Here is a 25,000-nt window from a genome sequence, read left to right as displayed (position 1 = left end):
GCAAATTCTTCGGCGTGTGTGAAGAACACAAGGATCTAAGGAAGAGCGAGGAGAATATCTACTGTATCGACTGCAACCACTGCATGTGCCCTCACTGCCTCGTCCCTCACCGCCACCACCAATTCCTCCAGATCCGCCGCTACGTCTATCAAGACGTTATTCGGATCCTCGACGTCCAGAGACTTCTTGATCTCTCTCATGTCCAGGTAAATCCAAATTGGCCAGATTGTTTTTTTTTTCTTCTCAATTCCTACGTTTTCAAATCTCTTTAATTTCCTCGAATTTTGATTCCGTTTGACCTAAGTTGATAAAATTCCCACTCCGTCAATACTTGTTAGTAACCTACTAAGATTTTTTTTTCTCTTTTTTTTTATAAAAAAAATTACGTAAAGCAATTGCTCCGATAATTTCTGACCTAAAATTTGGTAATTTCGATATATATTTATTTCCTTTTCTGCATTGTCATTTTTAGCCTTATATCGTCAATAGCGCCAAGGTGGTGCTTCTGAACCCTCGGAGACAATCCAAGCCGTCCAAGTCCAATCCCGCAGGCTCTCTATGCAAGATCTGCCATCGAACCGTCGCGGAATCCAGTTGGTACTGCTCAATCGCCTGCAAGGTAATTACTCGCCTCCTATTATGGGCAATTTGGTCATTTCGGTCTTCTGCATACACTCTCGCTCTTCCCAATTCCTGGCTTGGGTTCAGATGTCCGAGGAATTTGACGACAGCACGGTCCTCTCTGGCTCCGAAGACGGCTGCAAGCAATCAGAGCCGTTCCTTGAGAATCTGACGTCTGATCTCGAGAACTACGCCCCGAAGGAGGTGGAGTCGTCGGCCTCCTCCTTGTCGTCCCTGCGACCGTCTGATTCCAGCGAGACGGATCAGGGCCGTCCGATCCCCCCGCCAATCGGGTTCCGGAGGCAGAAAGGGATTCCTTGCAGGTCCCCCTTCTTCTAGAAAAGCCCTCGACTGTTCCCCTCCCCTCTCCTCAAAGATTATTTTGTTGCCATGAATATAATTAGTAATTATTAAATAATCAAATTTATAGAATTAAGCCATAAGCATATGTTGTCTTTAATTTAATTTAATTTATTTTATATTATTTCCTGTACTCGGGTCATCGGTTTGGTTGTACAGCATATGACAGTGGTGGGGTATTTAATTCGGGACTTTTTCGAATCCCTTTTCTTTTTAGTATTTATTGTGCATTTTAGTATGTTTGCAGGTGGGAAATGGCCTAAATGTCGTGTTAGAATAATGGTGGTGGGATACTAATATAATTCAAGCTTTATCTTTGGCTAGTTATTAATTTATACAAGGTGGGTCCGATGGTGGACCAGTTTAAGCATCAAATGCAATCTATGTCGTCTCTTTAGTGGGACCCTGCGTCGTAGTAAGCATCTCAAACGCTTATGATTCGGTGGGGGCACGACAATTGGTAGATTATGCGGAAGCCGATAGTTCATCTGTCCATGTGACATTATATGCAAAAAGAAATGAAGTTCTGGTATAAATCCACTAGAACAACCTTGAAAGATGAGTGGCCATGAACAACTGCCGTCTTACCTAGAGAAAGCTTTCTCCGGCGGTCGGCCCGAGATCTGTTAGGATTCATCGACTTTGGCAGTGTTGTTTCCCTTGCCAGGTCTTCCATTTGCTAAGCTGCTTAGCTCACCTTTGTTCTTATCAGTCTCTCTCTAGTCGGCGGCCCGTCGAGCCTTTCTAAATCTTTGTGGTGCTTGGTGGCCTTGGCTATGGTTAGGGTTGCTTGATTGCTATGGGACTTGCGGTTTTGGTTGCACCTGTCCCATGCCAGTGAGCTGGATTGACCTGCTAGAGTATTAGTATCTCCCCTCCCCTTCCCCTTCCCCTTCCCCTTCCCCCACCTTGTCCCTATCTCATCTATTCCTCCTGTCTGCCATGCTATACTGTTGCACGCTGTGTGTTTCATTTGTTAAAGTTTTGGCTTTCTATAGGTTATACTTGTACTGCTTCAAGATTCATTCGAGATTAAAAGAAAGCTAATGCTAACTAACTAGTAAGGCATGAGAGTTTTGGGTGTTTTCTCATCCAAAACTTGTATGACTTCGGAGGAGCTTTATGCTTGTTGTTTTATAGTACTAGTGGAATGGCTTTTTAAAATATCTCTTTGATTGGAATAATGCAATTATCTGCTTTTCATTAAAAAAAAACCTTAATGGGTGAGTGAAATTTTTTTGTTTAATTGTTGAAGAGTTCAAAGAAGATTAGATACGAGCTAGACAAAATATTAAACTTAGATACATAAATACTTAGACTCTACTAATATTTATCTAATTTGAGCTGCCTAAACTAAGTCGTATGCGTCATCGAATTATTGCTCTAAATTAAATATCGCCAAGACATTACTTTAAGTCATCTAAGTTGTTTCTTCAGGTCAACCGCACTGCCGAACTATCAACCGAAAATCATTAAATCAGGTTACTAAGTTATAAAACTACTAAATAATCTTCTCCATAATAATTATTTATGGTTGAAATCGATCCTATAATCTTCTGGATCAAAATAGCTTACTAACTCAATAACCAAGTTGTAGGAAGTTTGGACTACTTGAGCCTTAGGCCCATTATTGTGGAGTTAGTGGCCCAGGTAAGCAGCCCTCATCCAAACCAATTTGAATGTTTATATAACCTACCTACCAGAAGATAATTTGAATGTTTCAAAATTAAGCACTTCTCTGTTTTTATTAATCTCATGGGATTACTGTGGTATTTTTAGCACTCTAAAGTATGAGAAGTATATTCCCGAAAGCCTCCTTGGCTTGGGTTTATTTTAGCTTACAGTCAAAGTAATGTAATGTTAAATGCTTGTTAGACTTGATCGAATCTTCAATTGCAATCACAAAGTACTGAAGAGACCTTGTAAAAATAATTACTAGAATAGTTTACAATTACACAACTCTAACCAGAGAGCAGAGCAATAGTGAATCACATCTAACAGCCAAAGTCACTCAGCTATGAAAGCTTAAAGTAAAATTCTTCATCTTATCAAAACATAAGAACTGGGGAAGAGAAAATTCTTGATAAGGCTCATTCAAGGATTGAAGACTAGTAGGTAGGGCAATGTGAGTAATTACTTATACTATTCAGAAGTCAAATAACAGATAGAATACAATTTCCAGTCCATCTTGTTTTTTGATTTGAACATTCGGGTGATTGATGCATGTGATTGGAAATTATCTTGACTAAATCTACACATTTCTACACATCACATCATCCACTTGCCATACCAATGTTCATGCTTGATTAAGCCACATCTAAACATTTGATCTAGATGCAGCAATGTAACATAAGTTGCTGAAATTTTTTGCAACTATTAAATTGTCATGGTACTGATAGGTTCCATTCCAGACACTAAACACATATGAGCAGAGTGCCCATTAAAAGGATTTACAAGCATCAAACATTGCCAACAAGATAGAGTGATATCAATATTATTAAACATATCTTACCTCAACTACATTTGAGTTCAGCAGCTTGTCTTCTCTGCATATCTGAGTACTAAGAACTTCAGCAAGTAAAGAAATTATTGGGAATTCTTCTTGCTCTCTTGCTAACACAGAGCTCCTTATTCCTCTGTCATGCAGAAGATTGTCGGCTTTGCGGGTTCGGTGATGTCCACCGTCCCCTCGAGCATCTTAGCCACCTTCCCCATCGGCGGCCTCATCTCGGCGCGGTCCTGCAAGCACCACATGGCGGTCTTCACCATGCGCTCCACCATCCCAAAGTGCGCTCTGTCATCGTAACTGTCTAATATCCTTGCATCCAAGATGTCCTCCACCTTCCTCTCCACATACACCTTCTCGAACGCCCACTTGGGGAAGTACCAGTCCTCGCTGTCGAGGGACTCCTGTCGGAAATCGTAGTTCCTCCTCCCGGAAACGATCTCGAGCAGCACCATCCCGAAGCTGTACACGTCAGCCTTGGCGGTGATCGGCTCGCGCTGGATCACCCACTCGGGAGCCATGTACCCCCTCGTCCCCCGGATTCGCGACATGGTCACCTTGTCCTTCTTGTTGGTGAGCTTGGAGAGCCCAAAATCCGACACCTTGGGGCAGAAGTCATCCTCCAAGAGTATATTCTCCGGCTTGATGTCGCAATGCAAGACCCATTCAAGGCACTCTTCATGCAAGTAGGCAATCGCCCTTGCAACTCCAATGGCGATTCTGTATCTAATATTCCAATCAAGAAGAGGCCTCGGAGGGACTAAGTTCTTGCTCTTTTCATCGGATTGAATTGGCGGGAAGAGGAACTTATCGAGAGACCCATTTGAAACGTACTCGTACACGAGCATGCGTTGCTCTTTCTCGGCGCAGAAGCCCCACATGCGAACCAGATTGAGGTGGTGCATTCTAGCGATGATGGCCACCTCGGCCCAGAACTCGGCTTCGCCGCCGCCCACGTTCTTGAGCCGCTTCACCGCGATGACTCTGCGATCCGCCAACTCCCCCTTGTAGACCACGCCGTATCCGCCGCGTCCGACGACGTTGGAGAAGTCGTTAGTCGCAGCCTTGAGCTCGGCATACGTGAACCGTTTCGGCCCACCGGCGGGCAAGTACTCGAGCCCGAACACCCTGGCCATATCCCTGTACTTGGAGTACTTACGAAGGAACGCCCAAAAGGACAGAACTCCAGCGAGGAGCTCGATCACGAAGAGCGCAGTAATGATCGCTATGTTCCTGATCGTGGTGTTCGCCTGCTTCGGCGGGAGGGGAAGGCTGATGCGGACCGGGCACGTCGTGTCGATCTCCGTCGTCATGCCGGTGAAGGTCGACACATCGGTTTCGGCGTTCGCGACACGTATGAACATGGCGTTCTCGGTGTACGGCGACCAGTAGCCGCCGACAAGCTTGTTGTGGTTGTAGCAAGTGCGGAAGCCGCCGTACTTGTAGCTGAATCCAACGCAGCTTGAATTGGTTAAGCATCTTCTCTTGCATTCTTCGAAATTTAGGGGCGTCAAGTCGACCTTGTTGGGGCCGTCGACGAAGGCGACGAAGTCGAGGCGGAGAAATTTGTTAGTGGAATTGGGGCGAAGAGGTAATTTGAGGCTGCAGGTGGTGGAGGCCGACAGGTCGGTGGCGTTGCGGTAGCCAGGCGGGCAGACGCAGGAGGTTTTGTCGGCGTCTACCGGGAGGTCCGGGACGCAGATGGCGTTGTCGGCGCACTTGCCGCGGATGGTGCAGAGCTCCGACACCGCTTGCCACATCACCCTCCATTGCCTCTTGGTGGCGTTGAGGCTGTACAGCCTGGTGATGTAGATGAAGCCAAAAAGAAAGAAGACCAGATCTATAAAACTTTTTGCAGAAAAAATTAACTTTTATTCAACAAAAAAAAAATCGAACTTTTGGCGCTATATTTAAGTTAGATACAAGCAAGGATTGAACATTCTATGTTTTAATTACAGCTCTACAATGTTCAGCAATCACTAAAAAGAACAACTTTTGTGGGACAAAAAAAAAAAAACTAACTTCACCTGAGGTTGCCATCGGCGTCCAACGTAAGGCGGCGGAGGGGGGTCTTCTCGAGATCCGCCGCCACATACTTACTGTTAGAGCTCATGAGAATTTGACCATCCGGGGTGAGATTATATATCTGGTTCTGCGCCATCCAGTACGGGGCGGAGCCGTTGAACACCAAACTCGATGCGTTCACGAGGGCGTACAGCCCCGAAGTCAACGTAGTTCCGGAGGGTGGCACTTTCTGGTTCGCCAAGATAGTGTCCGTGGGAGAGAGGAAGCTAGACCAATTGCCGAACACCATCTCTCCGTCGTTTTGAAGCTCCAATTTTGACGTGTTAGAGGCTCCCGTCGCATTGGGCCCAAGGTTTTTACCCGAGGAATCGACGAGGGAGAGGACCCCAAGTGGGGAAATGGATAAAGAGGCGTTTGCATCAACTGGGTCAGCATCGTTTAGAGTCCAAACGATGGTTTTACTTGTGGAGGACTCGACCCGAATGGAGAACACGTACTGCTTGGAGTTGGAAGGGGTGCGGAAGAAGCCGGCGGCGAAGATGCCGTCGGGGGAGGCGAGGGTGCGATTTTGGTCGGGAAACCATGGGGAGTCCGAGATGGAAAAGGAGGTGAGAGTTTCTTGGGAAGTGAGTTTTGGGTAGTCGAGGAGGAGGAGGAGGAGGAAGGGGAAGAGCGGGAGGAAAGAAGGCATTTTTAGGTGTTTGTGATAATGCCGCCGAGTTCCTACGGATGGAGAGAGAGGATCAAACTGAAATATTAGCTGATGACGTGGGATTTGGGATATCTAATGGTATCGCCGTCTGGCCTAGCCTGAAGACTTTGACCGTTGACTTAGATTCTGGCTCACAACCAGTGAGCTTACCTCTTGAGCAGTAGCTTTACTCTTATGTTTGATCTTGCTTGGATCATTTAGGGCTACACCTAAACTCTCACTGGGGGTGATTCTACTGATTGAAGGTCAAGTCTTCTTTTCTCCAATGGCGTCTACAAAAGTGGGGTCACATATCCCCAATAATTGACGGGAAGCAAAAATTAAGATAAAGATCGAATTTACAAAAAAGGCCCTGTATTTTAGTAATTTTACGTGAAATAATATATAATATTTTCAGTCTTATAAGAACTATTTTGTCTTTATATTTATTTAATATATTTTGTTAATATAATCACTTGATATTTATCGTTACACAAAAAGAGATCTTTTATATAGTCTAGACTCTCTAGAGAGGTGCATATAATGCTCGTTTAGTTCATAGTCTAAAAGTGCTAGCCTAAGCCCAACCCAGCCCATTAGTGATAAATAGGAAGGGAAAAGGTAAAAAAGCCCAACCCAAAATCCTATATACTTATTACTTCCCACCTAAGAAAGAATACAGTTGTTGGTAACGAATAGAGAGAGAGAGAGAGAGGAGAAGAGAGAACGAGAGAAGGAGATGGGGTTGCAATGGATGGTCTTGTCATGCGCGGTGGCGCTGGAGGCGGCGGTGGCGCTGCTGCTTACACTCCCGGCGCCAAAGCTCCTCAAGAATCGCCTCGTCGCTCTCACGTCCCTTTTACTGCAGCCGGCCACCGGCGTCCTCCCCTTCGCCGGTTTCCAGCTATTAGGTATCCTTCTCTTGACTTCTTTCTTTTGTCCTAATTAATTCGGTCGTAATCGGTGCTTTCTCTTGGTGGTTAACAGATCTGTACTGGAAGAACGAACATCGGCTGATGTGTTCTTCGGATGTCTGCACCCTCGAGGAGAGGACTCGATATGAGAAATCTGTTAGTGCCCCATTTGAATTCTTTCTCATCTTGTTTCTCTTTCAAATTCTAAGTTGTTTCGGAAGTCAAAAAAAATGGGACCTTTACGGGGGATTTGGATGTGATGTTAGATCGGAGAACATAGCATCAGGATTTAGACTAGCGATATATAAATTCATGCATGCGACCTGAATTTATTGGGGCATGTTGTCATTCAAATTGTCATTGTTGGAATGAGGCTAAATAGGTTGTAGAAGGTTAGCTTAAATTAGTCAGTCTCAGCCTTCAGGGCGGCATCTAAAAATTGTAGTATTAAATTTGCAACTTGGATAATTACAACGAGATGAATGCTCACCTATAACGTATCTTGCTTCCTTCAGGCATCAGTATGCTCTTTCTACAAGGCATCTTTAAGTTTTCTCCTCCCAGTTCTTCACCATAGTTTATCAACTGAAGGGCTGCCCATACCTCTTCTATTCATGTCGTACTTGAATATTTGCACACACTTGAGTAATCATGAAGATCTCCTTGTTTTTCTATATTATTACTTGGGTCCTTTACATCTTTTTTTTTCAAACTTTTTGTATATTAGATCTCTAATTGAGATCAGCTAATCACTTCGGGGTTCATTGTGAGGTTGTTGTGTGCATTTGGAAAACAGCCAATGCTTTGGAGGTTTTGTGGGTATGGGAATTGGATGTTTAGAGCATAGTGATGTTTGTAGACTCGGGAAAATAGTGCATATTTAGAATTACTAAATGGATAATGGATCTGAAGAGAGGATGATTCTTGTGGGTTATACAATTCACTAGTTTATATGATCTTGTGGGTTATACAATTGTTTAAGGCTTTCATTATCACAAAAGGTTTTCGTTGTCATAATTCTGATGTCGTGTAACATTATAGTTAAAGATATGTAGTATGAAATTTGAAACTTGACTACTTATTGAGATTACCTTTCATTATATTGCTATTTGGGTGTTCCTTTCATATTCCTCCTCCCATTTCTTTATATTCTATCTCTGAGAAAGAGGAAACTATAGACTTCTGTTTTATGCCTTGTTCTTCATTCTTTATCTAACCTTTTGCCCTCTTTTATTCATGTTATACTTATATTTGCACTGACTTGGATACGGGTCAAGATTTCTTTACATATTTCACATTTTGTAGGCGAGTATTCTGCTTCAATCATTAATTACTTTCGAGTCATTGTCCCTTTGTTTCATGCATTTTAAAAGTAACCACGTCTATTCAATCTTCTACGTGTGGAGGATTTCTATATCATGCATTATACCATATAGAACCTTGTCATCATAAACAACGATGATAAGGCTTAACACCTTTAAACATGCTTGATACCTGTTTAGTCTACTGCCTCAAAAAGAAAATTTTGACACTTCAGACTATCCAGGTTTAATTGCTCTGGGCGAGTATGCTCGATGATGAATGAAGATATGTCCTTCACATCCTTTAGGCAGCCATGAAATTTTTAAAAGAAGTAGAGTGCCACATCCACTTTTTGAAATTACCTTATGGTTAATTTATCAAGACTGTTCCTTTCTATTTGCTACTGCTCAAGGGTTACAGAGGATGGTCTTTTAATTTTGAGGGTCATTAAGGTTAGATACTAAACACGGTGCATTGAGAGGGAGTCATATAATCACTTTAGAGACGATTGTTGAAGTGATTTTACTTCACTTTAAGTAAATCTCTTCTGAAAGTCAAGTGTTATATAATCATTGATTATTATAGCGTTTGATTTGATCCATGATATTTTTTACTTTTGGTTGATAAGTGATTTTTCCATATCCATATGAATCTCACAGCCAATGACTTCATGCACCTGCTCTGACTTCAGGCAAAGAAGGATGAATACCATATAAGAAGCGTATCATGCTATCTGCAGAAATCGTGCAAACTATTACAAGCAATATCATAGTGGACTAATATAAATAGTTAGCCCAGGTTCCAAGGTGAAAAATAAGAGATATAGCTTTTCAAAATGTTTGTCAGTCTTGAGTGGACAGATCTAATTAAGAAAAGCTCGTACTACGACATTCCCATGGTTGTTGAGGCCTTGGTGCTGCCATCTAGTTACTAGATGCAGCTGCCCGCTAAATGCCTGAGGATTGTATTGTAGTTTTAGCAGCTTGCATAATTAGTTAGTCGATCAATGTGTGAAGATCAGACCTTTTGTAGAGGAGGCCAAAAGTACCCTGGCCTTATTTGTGCCCAAGTCCAAATCGTGGGCAAGGGGTTTGATGGGGTTGGAGAAAAGGTCAATAGTTTCATTCTGGAAGATAAGTTTTGTAAGCAAAGTGAGCAATAAAACTCATGAAGTAAAAATTTTCAAGTGAACACCCAAAGAAAAAAGAAAGTTCTTGTCCCAATATGCAAGATTTGTCAATGCTAGATAAAATTTGACAAAGGCTGCTGATATTTTCTTTGACAATTCTTTTCCTCCATATAACTATTTATGTAATTTTGCGGTTTCTTTTGTTATGCAGATCTTTAAAGCTCAAAGGAATGTCATTCTCTGTGTATCGGCATGTCTCCTGTATTGGTATAGTAACTCATATATTGCGTCAGAAGTTGATAAGTGGAATTTTTGGCAACAGTGTGCTTAAAAACTTTCTTGGTATTGATGATACAGGTGCATCTACCGCATTTGCAAGTATCACAAGGAGATTAAGGAATTGGAGGAAGTTGAAAAGCGCTTCAAAAAACTGTAGATTCTATGATACCAGATCAATAACAGTTGATTAGATGATGCCACAGTTTACTCATTCACTTCCATATGCTAAGCTGGTGGGCTTCATATGCTGCTTCAACATTTATTTTTGGATGCACTTCCTATGTGGACGCTTCTCATCATTATCATAGAAAGATGTAATTTTTGGGGATTGCTATAGTATTGGCATTAAGTGTTGTACTGTTACGGTGCTCAGATATTGACATGAATTATGCACCTATACCTAGTAATAAATATCTTGGTTTCACAAGTTGAATGTCGAGAATTTTACTATGTCGTTGTTGGCAAAGTACCTCGCACAGAGTTCACATTTCTTTTGGCAGTTTGCATTTTGGCATTGAAGTTTGGAAATGCATGTATACTAATTCGAAGCAATTATGAATTTGTCCATTATTTACCCACCTTGAGAATGTTGTCGATGTATAAGATTTCCTTTATAACAGGAGTAAAAGTATAATGGACATAAATAAAGATAGTGTATTAATAGTTATAACTCTATCACATAAGAAATTCTATGAATTGATAATTTTTTAAGTTCTTCAGAGAACCACTCTATTAGTGCCGTCATATATTTTCACATGGTTGGTGTAGTTTGAGCTGTTTACGCGTACAAGCTGGCCCTTGCGAGGAGACAGCTTTGACCTTTTCCATTAAATCCATTTGCCATCTTGTTTTAGTTTATCTTGGGAAAGTTAGTGGGACATGAGAATCTAATTGCCCTGCTCATGCTATGTAAGCCTGTTTAACTAACTAATAAATTTCTTTCATAAGAAAAAAAAAGGACTAACTAATAACTTTCCATACAATCTTTGGCTTTGTTACACACTGTGCTGTGATCATTATTGCAAATATTCTTCTTATCCATCTTGGATCAATGATTGCCTCTTGGTGTCTCCAAGTTTTTCCAGTTCATTGCTTTAGTATTTTGTGATGAGTGAGGGTACCAATTTATGATAATTAAAAGTAACAAAGTATCAACAATAAAGGCAAGCAGTCCAGTTGATATTGGGTGTTCCTCCACCACCAATTTATAATTTCACAAGCACATGTATATGCTAATGATCAAGTTCTTTTGCAATATAAATTTCATTGAATTATGTTGATGATCATCATTCATACAAACCGCGGCATAAAAAAAGATGCAACATTACATATTCATGGTAATACTATCAGGATAGAGAAATTTGGAAATGAACATGCGGTTAAATAAAGATAATCATACATGATAACAGAATGGGGAGGAAAAAAAAGAAGGAAAAAAAAAAGAATAACAAAGCAGAAGCAAAAACAAACAAAGGCAGAAAATCAAATTAATAAAACCTCACTTAGAAGTTAGAGCTTCCACCAATCTTCACACTCCACACTCTCATAATTGACTATCTTCCATCAGCTGATGTGAATGAATCTGCAAACCCTGGCGGCCTCGTTGGTATACTGGTCTGAGTGTTGTCTAGGCTTGCGATGACGAATGAGGACGTTGCACCTCCCATTCCCATATGGCTGGTACCCTCAAATGCCTGCCATTTCTTCAGTGCCTGTGGCAAAGACATGTCAAGATCGATTCCGTAGCTCTCCTCTAAGTCGGGATCAGAGGGTTTCCAAAGCTCTGCGAGGGAGGACAGGACGTTAACCGCATGGCCCATGTCTGGCCTCTGGTAGGGCTCCCTTGCACAGCAATGGCCGGCTAGCTCTGCCACAGTGCTAATGTTAGCAAAAGTTTCCTCATCAAGGTCGATCATCGGGTCAATAGCCTTTTGAAAGTTGTCCTTATTAAGTTGCATCCTACGGAACCAAGTCACCAAGTGCATGCTCTCCTCCGTTTGGCTCTCTTCAATCGCCTTTCTGCCCGTGATCAGCTCCATAAGTATCACCCCGAAGCTAAAGACATCGACTTTTGTGGTCACGCGACCAGTAACTGTAGATCAATTAGTAGCATGTGCAATTTGTCAGTATGATCGCGAGTCCAATAGCATTACTAGATTGCAAGAATTGGAATGTGAAGAAATCCATGAATTCTACTCAAACCAAAACTAGTTGGACATTTGCTCATATCTGAGGACTAAGTTGGTACTGATAGGTTTGAATGACTTTGTTCATCCTTACCTTCTTAATCTGATGCAAAAGAACTCGGAGCTTCAACAGCCCAAAATCATAATAGACTGAAAGAAAAACTATACAAATCAATAGACAAAGCAACATAGTTGTAAAATGATGATTTAGTCATTGCTTGAAGATACTGACTTCCATATGACTTCGGGAATCATATACCCATTTTCACATGTCGCATACAAAAGATACTCTATTACAGAAAGCAATAAACAAGATGCTATATGTTTCCAATTTGAATTTTCTTTTCCCTTCCAAATAATTGCTGTTCAACCGATCGATTAAAGAACCCCATTATAGATAACTAACATGTTATAGATCTATCTTCACTTTTTAGACATTAGTATAAGTGTTAGGTGTTTGAGATGAACTAATAATAGATCTACCAAATTCAACATAAGAATAAAACAAATAAGAGTATTGGCACAAAACTGATTTTTTGCCAAATGTAACACTCAAAATTTTGCCCAAAGCACAGTCCACACACTAATCACCTTCTACTGTCGATTATAGGACTTTTGATTGGTTAGTTCATTTTAAGTGATTGAATTATGTGACATACAGGTAGATAACTAACTTGTTCAAGCTTGAAATTAAATTGCGAATGGTAATCTAAGAGAATGAAGATCACCTGCATACTCTGGAGCAAGATACCCAAAAGTTCCAGCCAGTCTTGTTTCCATGGAGCAGCATTTTCCATCTGCTGGTGCAAGTCGAACCAGTCCAAAATCCGCAACCTTTGCCTTCATATCATCCCCAAGGAGGATGTTCGACGGCTTGAGATCCCTGTGGATGAAGCTCTGATGGGCCAAACTATGCAAGTATTCCACTCCCCTGGCCACATCCAATGCAATGCTCAGCCTCTTCTTCCACTCCAATGGCTTCAACCCTTCTTCCTTCCAGTCCAACAGGTGCCTGCTAAGAGTCCCCTGAGGCATGTACTCGTAGACCAAGAGCCTCTCATTTCCATCCAAGCAGTAGCCGAGGAGGGACACCAAATGCCGGTGCCGGACTTTGGTGAGGACTGCAATCTCTGACTTGAACTCATTCAAACCTTTCGTCCCCATAACCCCAGGCTCCATCCTCTTCACTGCAATCTTGGTGCCGTCATGAAGGTCACCCTTGTACACCGTCCCAAACCCTCCGCGGCCCAAGACATTCTCCTCGCTGAAATTTTTGGTCACATTCCTAAGGACTTGAATCGAGATGACCATGTTCCCCGCCTCGACAACATGGACATCGCTGGGGCCACTGCTCGTCCGGCTAAGCGTCTCGCTTGCAGCCACTGTCCCACCGTTCACGTTCGAGTCAACCACCGTGACCTTCATCACATCCGGGTCGGAACCCGAATGCCGCGGGTGTATCACCACGGTGTTGGGGCTCTGAACTCTAGCAAAAGGTTGCTGCTTTCTCTTGTAATAGAAGAAACCCAGCAGCCCAACAAAGGCAATGCCAAATACCACAGCAAACACAGAACCTACAATTACTCCTACTGGAACAGAGGAAGCCTTTCTCCCAGTACTGCTAGTACTACTCCCATCAGCTAAACCATCTGAGTTTGATCCGCCAGAGCTGGAAGACGGAGAAGAAACAAAATCCTTGCCTATATCCGGATTCCCAGCCGTGTTCACCAAAACATTCTGGCTAAAGCTTGGAACTTTTCCCCACAGCGAGTTGTTGGCCACATCCAACTCCTTTAGTGATACCAAATTCGCGAGCGTCGACGGGATCGTCCCGGTGAGGTTATTGTTCGACAGAAGCAGCCTCTGCAACGACACAATCGATCCAAACTCCGGCGAGATCGACCCATTCAGCTGCATCCTCTGGAAATTAACCACCTTAATGTTCCCCCCGGCGTCGCAGCCGATGCCCAACCACCCATTGGCACAAGGGTTATTCCCCTTCCAATTCTCTGCAAACTTCTTCGGATAACCAAACGCCGCAGCAATCGATAGCAAGATACTAACGCGAGGATCGCAATCTCCAGGCGCAGAAAGGCAGAAGCTTTCGCTGGTTGGCAGTACATCCACCTCCTTCACGTAGCTCGGGAAGACGGGCACCGGGCCCTGAAGCAAATTATTCGTCAGCGAGAGCTTTTCCAGCGATTTGAGCTCAATCAGCGACTTGGGTATCACTCCAGTGAGCCTATTATCCCTCAACTGGAGATCGGATAGCCGCGTTAGCCCCGAGAAATCGGGCAATGAGCCGGAGAATTCATTGGAGTGAAGCCATAGCTGCTCTAACGAGCTCATATTGGCGACGAAGTTGAGGGAACCGGAGAGGTGATTTTGCCCACGTTGGTTGTTGAGCCAGAGAGCCCGAAGAGGCGCCGCCGCGAAGGCTACGGGGACTTCGCCGGAGAGGAAGTTGAAGGCGAGCGAGAGGCGTTCCAGAGAAGGGAGGTCAGTGGCGATAAAGGAAGGGAGGGAGCCGGATAAGTTGGCGGAGTTAGCCGAGAAATTGACGAGGTTGGCGGCTTCGCGGAGCGAGGTCGGCAGAGACCATTCGTCAAACGGGTTGTCATCGAGAGAGACGGCGGATAAGGAGGAGAGGTTAGAGAAGAAGTTATCGGGGAGGGAGACGAATAAGTTGGAGTGGAGGAGGAGAGCTTGGAGATTGGAGAGTCCCGATAAGGGCGGGATTGGACCGGAGAGCTGGTTCGAGTGGAGCTCGAGACGGGTCAGGGCGGTGAGGGTACCGACGTCCGCCGGGAGACCGCCGGTGAGGTTACGGTTGGAGGCGTGGATGGCGATGACGCGACGATCCGGTGAGCAGAACACGCCGGCCCAGTTCGAGCACGGGTCCGGGTTTGGGCCGGCCCAGTTCATGGCCCGGTCCGCCCCGAGGGAGCGGGCTAATGCCTTCATCGCAGCCAAGTCGGCCGGGTCGGTGTCGGCTGCCGCGCGGAGGAGGTTACTGCAGTGGAAGAGCAACAGTAGCAGAGGGAGGAGGAGAGGGCGGTGACGGGAATGTGGCGCCATGGTTTGGGAGAAGGAAGAGGAGTGGAAGTAAAAGGAAAGAGGAGGATGGAAGGAGAGAAGTAGCAGTAGAGAGAAGTGAGTGCACATGGAGGAGCACATGGGGACTTCTGTTGTGGGGCCAGCCCAGCTCTAGAAGAGAGAAAGAGTTGAGGTTGGATTCTTTTTTATCTTTTTGAATCGGAAGTTAACAAGATATTTATTTTAGATATGGATATAAATAGAGTGTTTTAAGTGACACAAATAACCGTTATTATTTAGTTTAATTGGTTATCTAGCAGGAGTCTAGTTGGTTCGTTTGAAGAGGGGCAGAACGGGAAAACTATATGCCGATATGCGTTACAGACATGCGCCTAAAGGTTGGTGGTTTGCGTGTTCGCATAGTAAAATATTAGCTGTTGCCAACTCTGCCCCAGATAATAAAGATTAGCTCTTGGCTGGGCCCCAGCTAATGGTTGCGTATTTGGGCCTTTTGATCTCCTAACCTTAATATTGTCTTTTAGCCCATTTATAGTTTACGGGCTTTCAATTAATAACAGAAAGAAAGAGAAACTCTAGAGTCAGACAGAAGGCCGAAAAGAAAACACAGAAGTCGACACCGTTTAGCATAGTTTACATCTATTCACCTTTGGAGTCGTCGCCGACTTCTGCTTAAAACTGACCCAACACTTCTACTATGTTCTCTTGAGAACCAGTTCGTTTTTTTTTTTTCTTTCTTCCTTCAAACCTCTTCTTGATCTTCTCTTTGTTCCAAAAATTATGGCAGTTAAAAGAGGATCGAGCTACCGTATGGCGGCATTGCCTGTTACGATCGTTGCACATTTGTTAGCCGCAGCAACGATAACCCTTGTGCTCGTCTGGGTGTTACGCTTTCGTCGAGGACTGTCCCTGAAGTCCAATCACGTCGATCAAATCATCAGTGTATGTAAATTTTCACCAATATCTTTATAAAAGTTAGATCGTCTTCGTGTTGTTACTTTTTTTACTTTTTCTTCTCTTAATTTGTATATGAAGGCACATGCTGTTTTCATGCTTGTCGGGCTTGTCGTTTGCGGAGGCGAAGGTAAATTAAGTAGTGAATTGGTACTTCTTATGACCTCAGTTTTGTAATAATCTTTCAAACTTAAGAATGATTTTATTATTGAAAGCAGCAATGTTGGTTTATAAGACTTTTCCTGGGACCAGGAAAGTGAAGGAGCTCTTTCACATGCTACTGCACTTGGTGGCCCTCACCTTGGGTGGTTTGGGTCTATTTGCAACTTTCAAGTTCCATAATAGTGATTTGGGATTGAAAGATTTGCATAGCTTGCACTCTTGGCTGGGAATTGGCACCATTTGCCTTTATGCACTGCAGGTGAATAACATCTCCACAATTTGGAACTCATAAAATTTATCTCTAAGGAGTAGGATTTTTGAGTTTTAAATCTCTTTTTCTTTCTTCTGTTGCAGTGGTTACTTGGCTTGGCTTACTTCTTGTTCCCTGGAACTACAATGACAAAGAGAGCAAACTATGCACCTTGGCATGCCTTTCTTGGCGCAGTCATCTTCCTCATGGCAGTGTGCAGTGCTGAGACAGGGCTAAACAAGTTCCTCTTTGATGGCCCAAAGCTTGGTTCTCAAGGACTTGTAGTTAATTTCATTGGTCTAGTCATCCTCCTCTTCGCCGTGGCTGTCGTCCTTGGCGTTATTCTTCCATGAATAATCTCATAGCTTTTGAAAAGAATCATTTTTATTCAACTTCTTTTTTTTTTCTCTTTCATGGATTTACTGTAACTCTAGCTAATAAAGTTGCTCATGCCAAGGACAAAAGATTTCTAGGCCGTAGCAAAGAAGTTAGTAGTAGCTACCAAGTGATTTATGACATGTATCTAGAAATTAAATATCCTCAAGTTGGATGAAACAGAACAATTAACTACCAGGGTAAGATCAGTACTAGCTAAAGTCTAGAAAAGTTTACAACTTTACAGCGAATATCATGGTCCTTGTCACATGGCAATAATCCCCACTTCTTTCCACAGAGTGCCCACTGCTTATCCATTTACCTTAAAGCAAGATCATGCATTCTTTGAATGAAAAAAGGGAGCTTATTTCTACACACACACACACACACACACACACACACAAAAAAAAAAACCCCAGTTTTATATGACAAACACTTAGAAGGGAAAAAAACATATAAAAAATTTCAGACACTCAAAATGAGTGTTACATGACAGGAATAGTACAAGACAAGGAGAAGTAAATGCAAATATACAAGGAGGAACACAGTCTCTATCACTCTAAAGCCAACTTATATGGACTTCAAACAAACAAAATAAAATGATGCAGTGGTCCCCTTATCCCTCTCCATTGCTATCTTTTGTGCCTTCTTTGACAGTGCAGTGGAATTCTTCTTTAAGATCTCCTTGTTGGTGGATGAGAGTAGAAAGAGCATCTCAGTAATTTAAAGGGGGAGTGCCCACTTTTTCCCCCACCCACAATTCAACTAGATAACAGTACTGTCATACTTATATCTGCCACTTCTGACCTCCCCCACTACCACTCTCACAGCCTCTGTTTTCTATTAGTTAAACATCACAACATGCCACTAAACATCACACTCTCTCCATCCTTTCCTTTTTCTTTTTCTTGTCCCAGAAGAACAAGGATCATGCTGAGCCTATTTCTCTGGATGGTAAGTTCTTCAGATCTCTGGCAATTGCTCTTGCCTCCGACAATTAACTGTCTGGTACTGAATTTGATGTTTTGCTGATGGCTTGCTTCTTGAAATGGTGATGGGTAGGAATCTGATAATAATTCTGTATGGGCTGGGATCATTCCTTTGATATTTCTTTCTCATGCTGCTTTCTTGCACAAAAATTGGTAAAATTGCAACTTAATAGTCATGGTTCGATTCTGCTATTTTTTGGAAGTATTCACTATTGTTGCCGCAATTCATTTATTCTGATGAACTGAAGGTGATGGGATCATTTAAGCTCATTGGATCAAAGAAATCTTTTGGGCAAGTGCTGGTGTAAAATAGTAAATAGACAAGTTTCCTCTTTTCCTTTTGTGTTTGCCAAATTTCTTGCAGACTTCAGGCAAGAATGATATATTTCCTTATCATTAATCCGTTCTTCTTTCGAATTTTCTTTTCTGTCTCCTTGAGCTCATTTTTCTCATGATAAATTTATAACCGCCGAATTCTTCCATGTGGTGTCTGTTTGCTTTCTATATTGTTTTTAATTTTCCTGCCTATCTTAAATATCTGAACTGCTTGGCATCCTTAGGACTTGAACACATCAAACAATTTTTTTATTCTAATCTCTTATTCATATGTTGAAAAGATCCTCTTGTTACAAAGGAAGATGAAAGATTTAGTTTTTTTGACCAACAACTGATCCACTTGTAAATCGATCATATATGTATATTCTTTTGCAAATGCAGCTGAAAGGAGACACACATGAGAACTCTGCATACTAATCTTCAGTGCTTGTTATAGAAGAGCCTAGACATGAACATATCAGTCCAAGAATCATTTGAAGAGGTGTCTGAAATCAGCAGCCAGGTTGCTTCCAACATCTCCAACGAGGTGTGTTCCTCATCGATTGCGAAGAAAGATACACCAAACTCTCTCGAGCCAACCAACCTCGATCTCTCGCTCACCATCAAACCAGAATCAACATCAGCAGCCATTGGGTCCTTATCAAGCACAAGAGAGAGCAGCAGCGGCATCAGAGCAAATCCCCAATCTCCCAATCCTGCAAGAGTCTTCTCCTGCAACTACTGCCAGAGAAAGTTCTTCAGCTCACAGGCCTTAGGAGGCCATCAGAATGCTCACAAGAGGGAGAGGACTCTCGCGAAGAGGACCTTGAATTTGGATGCATTCTCATACAACTACGCTAGCATTGCATCGCTACCGCTCCACGGTTCTAAGCTCAACTCACTAGGAATCCAGGCTCACTCTTCGATGCATCTAGGCTCGATAGAGAGGCAACCGAGTCATGGCAACTCGAGGTTCCCCCGGGGTTTTCTTCTCGGGCCAATGCAACCATTCCTCATGGATGATGAGGACTTCAACTTCCACTGGCCAGGGAGCTTCAGGCAGATACATTGCCCAGACTATGAACCACATGAGAATTCAAATATGAATTCTGGTGCAATCCATCATCCTTCTCAAGTAGAGGAGCCTGATCTTACTCTTAGACTTTGAGTGCATGGTTGATGCCTCTCCTTTTCTTTTCTTTTTCTTTTTTTCCTGCAAATTTTGCTCCTTTTTTGTTCTCTAGGTAGTATATATAGTCATGAACTGTGCTTGTTTATTGTGGTACTTGGATTCTATATGTATTTATGATTGTTAGACTCTAATTGTGGAGTGTTGTATTTATTCCTTCCTAAAATTTAGGCTTGGATATATGGAGCTGAGTTTCTGGAAGTGTTGCTGTATTTGGTCTCTGTCACACTTTGATTAGAGAACAATACACACACACACACATATATATATATATATAATCCATAAGCTTTGTTAAATTAATCAAGCACTTGGTAAGAGGCTACTAATTAGGCTCCATGATGGATGTCGTGATTGATCATCATCATTACTTTAGTCCTAGTTAGGGATCTAGTCAGAAGCAAAGATCAAATTGTCAATTGAATTCACTAAGCATTATTTCAGTCCAGTGCTATATTTAGGCATATCCATGATGGTCGACCATAGAAGATTCGACACGTGTCCAGATGGCCACTACCAACGTCTCCTGTCTGCACTCGCCACCCAATCCACTCGGCAAGACCCACTACATTCTTCGTGGTACCGTAGCCGGAGTCAACTACTCTGCAGAAAAGGGCATTCTCGTCATTCTTATGTACACTTCACACGGTTGCGAGCCGACACGGACGCGCTTTGACCCCTCGGCGGTATGTTGTTCACTCGAGAACTTCCGATTCTTGTCAGCTTTCTCCACTGTCGAGGTCAATGGCTTCGAATCAATCCCAATCGGACGGCCAGAGATCACTCAGTGATATACTCTAAAGTGAACCGAGCGAGCAACTTATGTTCCCTTATATATTTTTTGCATATCCGTCCAACTAGAAATTCTTATTTGCATAATATTCTTTTGAGATTTTTTGCCTACTACGAGGGATGAGATTTCAAATGAGGCCTTCGTGAGGTGCATATATGCAAATATTCTGGAGGAAGAAAAGTCCACCTCGGAGTCGAGGAAAAGAAACGGCGAATGGAATCGAGACGACGACGACGACATCGGCAAGAGGAGGAGGAGAAGAGCTAAGCGCGAGAACCGGGAGAGATAGAGAGAGATAGAGATCTCAAAACCCTCCTCTTCTCTTCTTCTTCCTCTCGGATTTCTCGCCCCACAAAACCCTCCTTTTGTTTTATTTTTCAAGTGAGTCTTCTCTCTCCCTTCCTTACCTTTTCTTCTCTCTTCTCCGCCATGTTCTCGGAATCCAATCCACCCAAGGATTCAACCTCCAAATCTCTCGATCTCGAAAACCAAGATCAGAGATCCCACCTTTTTCGCGACGGAGGCGACCCCGGCCTCAAAGGCGGCACCTCCATCCCCCAAGAGCTCACCTTGAGCTATTTGTGCGAGAATCCCAAGTTGGGCCTCCAAGAAAAGGAGCTCCCTTTGGAGAAATCGCGCTCTAAGGGGAAGGAGATCGTCGCGGAGTCGTCGGCCCAAGAGGAGCGGCGTTGGATTGAAATGGATTTCTTCCAGTTGGCTGGCCGGAAGCGGGAGGGGCTCGAGGGGCTCGAGGCCGATGGCCGCGAGAAGAAGGTCAAGATGGAGACCCTCAATTTGTCCCTCGCACCCCCGAACCTCTCGCTCTCGCTAACTTCATCGAACCCGGTTGGTCCGAGTGCAGCAGCACCGCGGCCCGCTGCCCCGAGCTCGGTTCCGGCGAAGAGGGCCTATAGCGCCGATACCCGGACGACGAACTCCAATGACTTTGCTGCCTCACTTTCGTATACGTACTCCGTCCCATTCTCGCATAATCCGAGCTGTTCGCTTACCCGGAACTCGACGGAAAACTATGAGGCTTCGAGGGAGAATGATCATATATGGCATGCAGGGGAGGGGACTAATGGGTCTGTTCATAGTAGGTTCAAGCCTGTGGGTGACGGCAATAGCATTGCTTTTGCAAATCCTGGTGGGCATCCTCAGATGCAGGGTGGCAACAACAAGGAATTGAACAACAGTTTTTATAGAGGACCCGGCTCGGAGAACATCTCCTTCTTTCCCTCGGAGTTGCCCGCAAGGCCGCCGAGGGTTAACGGAGTTGCAAGTTCAGATAGCGGGAAGAATCTGATGCTCACGAGGCCTGATAAGGTACTGAGGGAAATTGTTTCAGAGTCTGTTCCTGCCATAGCACAGATACTTGAAGACTTTGCTAGTGAGTCATTAGAAACTTTGAAGGGATATTTGAGGAATCTAATGGAGGCGCCTGAGAAGAAGGATGAGTTTGCTAGCCTGCAGAGAAAGCTTGAGAGGAGATCGGATCTTACCTTCGAGACCCTATCAAAATCCCACAAGACGCAGCTTGAAATTATGGTCGCCATCAAGACTGGTATTGTAAATTTTGTATCTGGTAATAATCGTATACCTTCCACCGAGTTGGTGGAGATATTCTTGCTCATGAGATGCAGGAATGTGAACTGCAATGGCATACTGCCTGTCGATGACTGCAACTGCAAGATATGCTCCACCAAGAAAGGATTTTGTAGCTCATGCATGTGTCCAGTTTGTCTCAAGTTCGATTGTGCTTCAAATACATGCAGTTGGGTTGGATGTGATGTATGCTCGCACTGGTGCCATGCTGTTTGTGGACTTGAAAAGAACCTAATTAGACCTGGACCTACCCTGAAAGGATCTATGGGTACAACAGAGATGCAGTTTCTGTGCCTCGGCTGTGGGCATGCTTCTGAAATGTTTGGATTTGTTAAAGAAGTATTTAATTTATGTGCAAAAGAATGGAGCTTGGAGACCTTGATGAAAGAACTAGACTGCGTTAGGAAGATCTTCCATGCTAGTGAGGATTTTGAAGGGAAGGGACTTCATGCAAAGGCTGAAGAAATCCTCAGGAATCTCAGCAAGAAACAAATTTCCCCTTCAGATGCGTGCAACAGCATGCTCCATTTTTTCAGATGTGAGTTCCTTATATTTATTTTGTTCTCTGTGCTATCACTTCCCCTTTGTAGAAAGGTTACATCTAATTGTCGTTTGGTTGAAGTTTATCATTTCTTACTTTTCAAAGGAAACATCTTTTTATTCCCGACTTGCATTCATGTCAAATACGAGTATAAATTCGAAGAAACTTGCAATAAGTGTTAAGATTGACCTATTGAAGAATGTTATCCAGAAGAATAAGATTGAGACATTGGTCCAACTTGCAATCCTACTCTTAAATTCCTATTTTTCAGTATTATAATTATTAGTTTACCAACATATTTAAAAACCTAAGTTGTTAGGGAACAACGGTTTTTAGTTCTTATATTCTAGCACTCCCTTCATGTCTAGGTTTGATATATTTTAATAGGCCTGATTCATGGATTTTGAGTTAAATGACTGGAGGATTTTAAATTCTAATAACGATTAAGGCTGGTCGGATTCAAAATAAGGACCTTCTACTCTAATACCACATTAGTTCACCAACTTCTCTAAAACCTCAAGTTGTTAAGGAATGACGGTTTGTAATGTAATTCTTTGACAGTGTTGCATTATCTGTCAGCGAATTGACCTACAAAGGTCTGATCCTATCATCCTAAAGCTAGTTTGTTTTATCATGACAGTTAGTTGGTTTCCTCGGCCCTTTTAATTTTACTTCTTTCGAGGTTCTTGCATTGGTTAATATTTCTTGCAAGTACCGTATTGTTCGCTCCACAAGCAGTCGTAAGTGGGAAAGCATGCCAACTTTGATAGTGTTATTTGTCCTGTGTGATATAGAGTTGCATGGTATATTTAATTGATTCCTAGATGCCAGAATACAGTCAAGCCGTCAAAATTAAGAAAATAAGAAAATTCAGCTCTTATTTTTAGTTATATTATACTGCAAAAGGTCATCTTCTATTTTAGCCTTTTCCTACTATGTTGCCATGAGACAGCATCAAGCTACTATGTCCTATGGCTTGTCACTGTTAAGAATTTGAATTTGCAACTTTTAAAAGGTACTGTTTTGTCATTGCAGATGGAGTCACAGAGTTCTCTGTCACTGGTAGCACATCCAAAAATGCAGTGACAGCTCAAGTAAGTCAGCTTACTGATATACTTCCACGTTCATCACCAACAACGAGCACTCCACCAAATGTGTTCGACTTCAAAACCACCAGTGCAATGCTAGACACCAAGACAGATGCTCTTAAAGCAGCCCCTAATTTTACCCCATCTAAGGAGGATGACTTCCAGAACTTGGAGACCATCGTAAAATTGAAGGAGGCAGAAGCAAAGCTCTTCCAGAGATTGGCGGATGATGCCAGGAGGGAGGTGGAGGGCTACCGCCAGATTGTCCGTGCCAAGACTGAAAAGCTGGAGGAGGAGTACTCCTCTAAGCTGGCGAAGCTGTGCATACAGGAGATGGAAGGCAAGAGGAAGAAGAAGCTTGAGGAACTTAAGTTGCTCGAGAACTCCCACTGTGACTATCACAAGATGAAGCTGAGGATGCAAGCTGAGATAGCAAGCTTGCTCGAAAGGATGGAAGCAACAAAGAAAATGTGGGTATAGCAATTGTGTTAGGTTTCATGTAATGTCATCTTTGGTTTCTTCTTTTTCTTATTTCTGCTGCTTTTGGTCTGTAAGAATTCTAGACTGGTTATATTTCTCTATGATTTTCTATCTTTAGTTTGTATCCAAGGAACTTCCTATAAACCATCAAGGTTCACTGCTATGATTTTCTATCAGCTCCCATTCCAGCTGTGGTTTTAGTTTGCAGATATGTATACTCAAACAAGTAGTGTGGTCAATTTAGTGAGCTACTTTTAACTTTCACTTCAAGGATTTATACCAGAGACTATGTAAATGTAGGCTTACAGTTTTGCCCTTAGGAGGTTCAATTGAAGCTTCTCAGATACTTTCTGTTTTCTGTAAAATATGTTGCATATATTAAGGGCTATCTATATGTTAAATGTATGATGTGCTATCTAATATGTTTCCAAATTAAACAGTCCACAAAAGTTTATTATTATTTCAAAAGTTTAATTTGTCCTAATTAGGCTCCTAATATTCCAAAAGTTTAGTAGTCCACAGTGATCTCTATTATTTCGAGGACTTTTCTGTTGAAAGTAAACACAGATTTCATCTCACAGCAACTACACATTTATATTCAGAGGAAGTTGGAACAAACAGTACAACCTCTAGTGAAATACTTCCTTCTTGTTCATCCTCGCCAATTGAAATATTTCCTTCTTGTGCATCATCACCATTACATTGCACCTATTGTATAATTCTCAATTCTTGCTTTCCAAATTATCAGAATCTCCTCCCACATCACTACTTTGCATCATCGCCATCACATTGCACCTATGCAGTGGATAATTCTCAATTCTTGCTTTCCAAATTACCAGAAGAATCTCCTCCCATATCACTACTTTGGGGATCAACTCTCTCCCATCACAAGGAAAAGGTCAATCATTGCTCCTGGATAGTGTCCAGGAAGGAGCTTAAGTCATCGCCATTCCTTCGGAAGGTATGTCGAAGAGCTTACATCAGCACTGTAGAATGACTCATCCAGGATTGTAAAAATGTTTTCATCCTTCATAGCATCCCATTTCAGAACCTCCCTAACATACTTAAAAGCATCACCGATGGTGGTGCGCTCCAGAGCCTTAGTCTGGAAAACAAAAAGCTTCCTATCACTGATGGAGGCATATAGATCTTTAAATTTCACAGCAATGAAATAGTATGCATGGCTGGCCAGTGA

General features: G+C 42.7%; 5 protein-coding genes and 1 long non-coding RNA gene across 6 annotated transcripts; 4 read left to right on the top strand and 2 right to left on the bottom strand.

Moving 5' to 3' along the window:
• The first annotated feature begins 6 nt into the window (after positions 1-6).
• On the top strand, positions 7-1,197 carry LOC140802609 (protein RGF1 INDUCIBLE TRANSCRIPTION FACTOR 1-like). The gene is made up of 3 exons (XM_073158150.1): positions 7-206; positions 473-619; positions 709-1,197. The coding sequence occupies exons 1-3, from the start codon at positions 84-86 to the stop codon at positions 958-960; spliced, it is 522 nt and encodes a 173-aa protein (XP_073014251.1). The 5' UTR covers positions 7-83; the 3' UTR covers positions 961-1,197.
• Positions 1,198-3,262: 2,065 nt separating this feature from the next.
• On the bottom strand, positions 3,263-6,264 carry LOC140802606 (G-type lectin S-receptor-like serine/threonine-protein kinase At1g34300). The gene is made up of 2 exons (XM_073158147.1): positions 5,515-6,264; positions 3,263-5,287 (listed from the first exon to the last, which is right to left on the bottom strand). The coding sequence occupies exons 1-2, from the start codon at positions 6,201-6,203 to the stop codon at positions 3,610-3,612; spliced, it is 2,367 nt and encodes a 788-aa protein (XP_073014248.1). The 5' UTR covers positions 6,204-6,264; the 3' UTR covers positions 3,263-3,609.
• A 619-nt stretch (positions 6,265-6,883) lies between these two features.
• On the top strand, positions 6,884-10,254 carry LOC140802607 (uncharacterized). Its single transcript, XM_073158148.1, has 4 exons — positions 6,884-7,114; positions 7,191-7,273; positions 9,760-9,815; positions 9,906-10,254. The coding sequence occupies exons 1-4, from the start codon at positions 6,943-6,945 to the stop codon at positions 9,982-9,984; spliced, it is 390 nt and encodes a 129-aa protein (XP_073014249.1). The 5' UTR covers positions 6,884-6,942; the 3' UTR covers positions 9,985-10,254.
• Positions 10,255-11,187: 933 nt separating this feature from the next.
• On the bottom strand, positions 11,188-15,242 carry LOC140802605 (receptor protein kinase TMK1-like). The gene is made up of 2 exons (XM_073158145.1): positions 12,742-15,242; positions 11,188-11,919 (listed from the first exon to the last, which is right to left on the bottom strand). The coding sequence occupies exons 1-2, from the start codon at positions 15,188-15,190 to the stop codon at positions 11,381-11,383; spliced, it is 2,988 nt and encodes a 995-aa protein (XP_073014246.1). The 5' UTR covers positions 15,191-15,242; the 3' UTR covers positions 11,188-11,380.
• Positions 15,243-17,484: 2,242 nt separating this feature from the next.
• Positions 17,485-19,502, top strand: LOC140802604 (uncharacterized). Its single transcript, XR_012111682.1, has 2 exons — positions 17,485-17,762; positions 18,515-19,502. It is a non-coding gene; the product is annotated as an uncharacterized lncRNA (long non-coding RNA).
• A 731-nt stretch (positions 19,503-20,233) lies between these two features.
• Positions 20,234-23,981, top strand: LOC140802608 (protein TITANIA). The gene is made up of 2 exons (XM_073158149.1): positions 20,234-22,234; positions 23,273-23,981. The coding sequence occupies exons 1-2, from the start codon at positions 20,521-20,523 to the stop codon at positions 23,803-23,805; spliced, it is 2,247 nt and encodes a 748-aa protein (XP_073014250.1). The 5' UTR covers positions 20,234-20,520; the 3' UTR covers positions 23,806-23,981.
• The last annotated feature ends 1,019 nt before the right edge of the window (positions 23,982-25,000 follow it).

The sequence above is a fragment of the Typha latifolia genome, unplaced genomic scaffold (assembly GCF_019914945.1).
Source record: "Typha latifolia isolate L0001 unplaced genomic scaffold, TyphaL0001v2 contig_43, whole genome shotgun sequence".
In the NCBI taxonomy this organism is placed as follows: domain Eukaryota; kingdom Viridiplantae; phylum Streptophyta; class Magnoliopsida; order Poales; family Typhaceae; genus Typha; species Typha latifolia.
Note: the sequence above shows the minus strand (reverse complement) of the source record. Positions and strands in the feature narration are given on the sequence as shown.

Coding starts and splice junctions, on each gene's coding strand:
- LOC140802609 (XM_073158150.1), top strand. CDS start 84: ATGTGCCCTCACTGCCTCGTCCCTCACCGCCACCACCAATTCCTCCAG. Junction 207..472: donor TTGATCTCTCTCATGTCCAG/GTAAATCCAAAT, acceptor TGTCATTTTTAG/CCTTATATCGTCAATAGCGC. Junction 620..708: donor ACTGCTCAATCGCCTGCAAG/GTAATTACTCGC, acceptor GCTTGGGTTCAG/ATGTCCGAGGAATTTGACGA.
- LOC140802606 (XM_073158147.1), bottom strand. CDS start 6,203: ATGCCTTCTTTCCTCCCGCTCTTCCCCTTCCTCCTCCTCCTCCTCCTC. Junction 5,288..5,514: donor GACGCCGATGGCAACCTCAG/GTGAAGTTAGTT, acceptor CTACATCACCAG/GCTGTACAGCCTCAACGCCA.
- LOC140802607 (XM_073158148.1), top strand. CDS start 6,943: ATGGGGTTGCAATGGATGGTCTTGTCATGCGCGGTGGCGCTGGAGGCG. Junction 7,274..9,759: donor GGACTCGATATGAGAAATCT/GTTAGTGCCCCA, acceptor TTTGTTATGCAG/ATCTTTAAAGCTCAAAGGAA. Junction 9,816..9,905: donor TCGGCATGTCTCCTGTATTG/GTATAGTAACTC, acceptor TTGATGATACAG/GTGCATCTACCGCATTTGCA.
- LOC140802605 (XM_073158145.1), bottom strand. CDS start 15,190: ATGTGCTCCTCCATGTGCACTCACTTCTCTCTACTGCTACTTCTCTCC. Junction 11,920..12,741: donor TCTTGCTCCAGAGTATGCAG/GTGATCTTCATT, acceptor ATTGATCTACAG/TTACTGGTCGCGTGACCACA.
- LOC140802608 (XM_073158149.1), top strand. CDS start 20,521: ATGTTCTCGGAATCCAATCCACCCAAGGATTCAACCTCCAAATCTCTC. Junction 22,235..23,272: donor CATGCTCCATTTTTTCAGAT/GTGAGTTCCTTA, acceptor TTGTCATTGCAG/ATGGAGTCACAGAGTTCTCT.